Source organism: Cenococcum geophilum, assembly GCF_001692895.1.
Source record: "Cenococcum geophilum 1.58 unplaced genomic scaffold K441scaffold_36, whole genome shotgun sequence".
In the NCBI taxonomy this organism is placed as follows: domain Eukaryota; kingdom Fungi; phylum Ascomycota; class Dothideomycetes; order Gloniales; family Gloniaceae; genus Cenococcum; species Cenococcum geophilum.
This window is the reverse complement of record NW_027137594.1, coordinates 820,428-823,961: the sequence shown is the minus strand read 5'-3', so window position 1 is coordinate 823,961 and position 3,534 is coordinate 820,428. Positions and strand designations below refer to the sequence as shown.

The following is a 3,534-nucleotide window of genomic DNA, read 5'->3' as shown; positions in this document are numbered from 1 at the left end:
CTGAAATAGCATTATAGATTTATTAGTTCTTTTTAAGTTTAATCTATTAACGCCTCTATTGACATTTATAAGACCCTATTGTAAAGAGTGGGCTCTATCTTCTGTATATTAGTCTCCCCGCACTCCTAAGGGTTTATAAAGTATAGACTAGGGTTATATAACTCCTTAAAGTATAATTCGCTCGTTCCTGAGCCATAGCTTACAGCCCTATACGCGTGTTATTAATTGAACGTTTAGAGTTAGTATAGAAAATTCAAGGTTCGCTAAGGATATTGGAACTCTCGCAGCTTTCTGCTCCTTGATTGCCGCCTAGTACGGCCTTAAAAATCTAAGGATTTGGAAACCAGGGCGGCTAAAAATGGATATGCCTAAAATAGGCTATTTTTTAGGGTTTGGCTCGGTCCCTGACTCCGCGCTGTCTTTTACCCACCTTACTATTGTTTATTCCCTCCTATTACTATTACCATAGTAAGCTAATATAAACTGAGCTAGTTAAGTACTAGCATAAGGAGTGCCTTCTAGCGTTCCTAAATTATACCATATACTAGCAGATTATAGGAAAGTTCCTTATACTACCCTCTATTATCGTATAGAGGGACGATAGTTAATTAAAGAGAAGGCTAAAAGCTAAGAGTATCTTAACCTATACGAAGATAAAGCCGTCGTAGATTTCTTATTATAAATGTCTTATCTTGGATAGCTAGTGCGGATAAAGTATATATCTTTAATAGCCTTCCTTACTACCTGTAACTGGCCGATATAGGAAAGACTATGTAAACCCCTAGGTAAGAATTGGGCTAAGGCCCTAGAGAATTGTTATCTAGAACTTAAAGTAAGAATAGTTAAGGCGCTGGACTGGAACCGTTATGAGAAAAATATCTATAAGAAGATTATAGACTGGTTTAAGAAGATTGGGTAGGTATTATAAGATCTAGCCATTTTGGTAGAAAATATATATAACATGGATAAGACTAGAGTAATGCTATCTATGCTAGGCTCCGTTAAGGTCCTTATAGGTAAGGACGATATATAAGACTATAGAGGTGCGCGTATTAAGCAAACGATGGTTACTATAATCGAATGCATTAGCGCTGACGGTAGGTATTTAACACCTATGATTATTTGGCCTGCTACTACCTATTAAAGTAACTAGACCACGTTCTAAACCCTTAGATGGCAGTATGCGTGCTCCAAATCTGGATATACCGACTCTAAGATTAGCTTAGAGTGGCTTAAGCATATATTTAATCCCTATATATATAATTTTCTATTTAGTAAAGCTTATAAGCTTTAGATTAACTTTAATCTTTAATCTAAATAGAAAGATAAATTCCGGAACGCGGCTATTTTATTTTATTATATCTAACACAAAGTACCTATAATTTGTCTCTTTATAGGGTGCGTCTCTTGACTAAGGGACGGACGTTAAAGTTTTAGGCCTTTATAATGCAATATATCGGAAGTATGCCTATAAACTATTAAAGCAATTACTAATAAAGAGATAAAAGTTGCTAGCCCTTAAAGCAACATTAATATAGCTAAATCTATCTACCTGGACTATATCCTAAATCTTTAGTAGATTTCATTCTAATTCCCTAGAACGTAAGCCAGTCTTACTTAGCCGCTATTTTCTTACGAGTGTATTTTTTAAGCGCATTGTATATTGACTGAATAGCTTTATAGGCCTTTTATAGTAAATTAAGTGTAGAATACTAGTATTCCTAATAGCGTACAAGACGTCGCTGTAAGAGGAAATTCTCCCTTATAAGCCTTTTAAGAGTCTCCAGTTAGTCCCTTTTCTAAAACTCTTCCACCCTTTTTATTAAGGTTTTAATGGAGAAAGTTTTATTTAGGGTAGAGGGTTATATAGTTAAAATCTCAGTTTTATAGCTGGAGTTAGTATCTATGTTGTCGTTTATAAGATAAGTAGGGGTACACTTTAATGGTAATATAGTGGAAAACATTGCTAAGTGCCAGTTTTTAGGCGGGAAACTTAGGGACCTAAAATGTGTCCCTTTTGCTATTATTATCTAGGACCTACTTCCGGCCAAGGACCCGGTTTTGGGCCCGTTAATATACGGAACAATAGTACTCCTAGTAATATACCCTCTATATTAGGTCTATTTCTAAAACGGCAACTATTATTTATAAGGCGCCTCTACCTTTTAATGGTCTATTTAAGCGTGCTTTTATTATAATTAATTTTTGTATCTCTAGAAACACTACTAAGCTAATCTAAGCCATTTCAATCTAGAAGATTAATTACTACTTTAACTGAAAATTAAACAAATTAGTATGTTCTGTGGATGCGGTTGTGCGCTAATATGGCCTAAAAAGAGCTCTTGTAGGCCTATATCAGAGGATAAGCCAATTTACTCCCCTCGCATTATAAAAGGAATACAGGAGAAATCTTCTACTAATAGAGATAAGGTAACTGTGGTGCGCTTTTATAAGCCCAGTTAAATCCATTTTAGAAGACCTGCTATGCTGTTACCGGAACCTATAGTGATGGAAGATCTAGCTAGTAATACTAGGGAAGAGTAAGAAGGATATCTCCTTATAGGTTAAGGGGATTAGCCTTATATAGTGCGCTAAATATCTATTTATCTTTATTTGTAAATCTAAGGATTATTCCTAAATTATATTGCTTAGATATAGTGATCTTATTAGATCTAAATCTACCTCGTATTAGATCTAATGTAAAGTTATACCTCTTTAGGTAGGTTTCTAGCTAATATAGGAAGACACTAAGCCTAAAGCAATTTAGACTAGAGTAGATCTAAGGCTAAATCTACTCCACTCCTATTTAATAAGATCACTGCTTAGATAATATATCTATAACGGCGTCACTTGCGATATAAATAGAGTAATACTCTACTAATAACTAATAAGTTTAATAGTAATCTTCTGGCGTAAAGTAAGTGCTAATAAATAATTCTAATTAATTGTATTATCGCCTCTACCTTTATATATCTATATATAAAGCAGTAAAGTAAGAAACTATATTAGCGTTAGATTAGGACTATAGTTATCTAAATAAAGATAGTAAATAAAAGCGTGGAAATATTTGGGAAGCCCTGCTTAGATAGAACACCTACTCTAGTAAGAATGCTAGGGTCTATTAGCGTGGGCGTTATAAACGGTTAAACTAAAGGTCTAGTAGTTGCGTTAAAGTTAAAGGATAAGTTGGTAGCGTTTGGCGGGATTATAGTAATATTAGACCAAGAGGTTACAGAGTATATAGTAGGAGATCTATCCGTTTAATAAGGACCATAATATATTATTAAGGTTAAGTTTAAGAGAGAGGTACTTTTAGGCCTATAAGAGCTAGATATAATAGCGAAATTAATAAGGCTAATAATACTAGAGCCTAATAGATTACCAATCTAGATTTGAACAGTCGCCTCTATATAAGGGTACAAGCTATTTACTAAGGGCAAAAGATAAAAAGGAGTTGGCGCAGGTTTACTAGCGAATACAGTTATAGCTAGGGCGATGCTACTAAGGTTTTAATTTTAAGCTAGACCTAGCCTA

At 34.4% G+C, this 3,534-nt stretch overlaps 1 protein-coding gene across 1 annotated transcript; it reads left to right on the top strand.

The window, feature by feature from the left end:
* Positions 1–766: 766 nt before the first annotated feature.
* Positions 767–919, top strand: K441DRAFT_572828 (uncharacterized protein; the record flags this gene model as incomplete). Its single annotated transcript, XM_067644032.1, has 1 exon — positions 767–919. A coding segment is annotated over one exon (153 nt), but the record flags the coding sequence as incomplete, so codon positions are not given.
* Between the last annotated feature and the right edge of the window lie 2,615 nt (positions 920–3,534).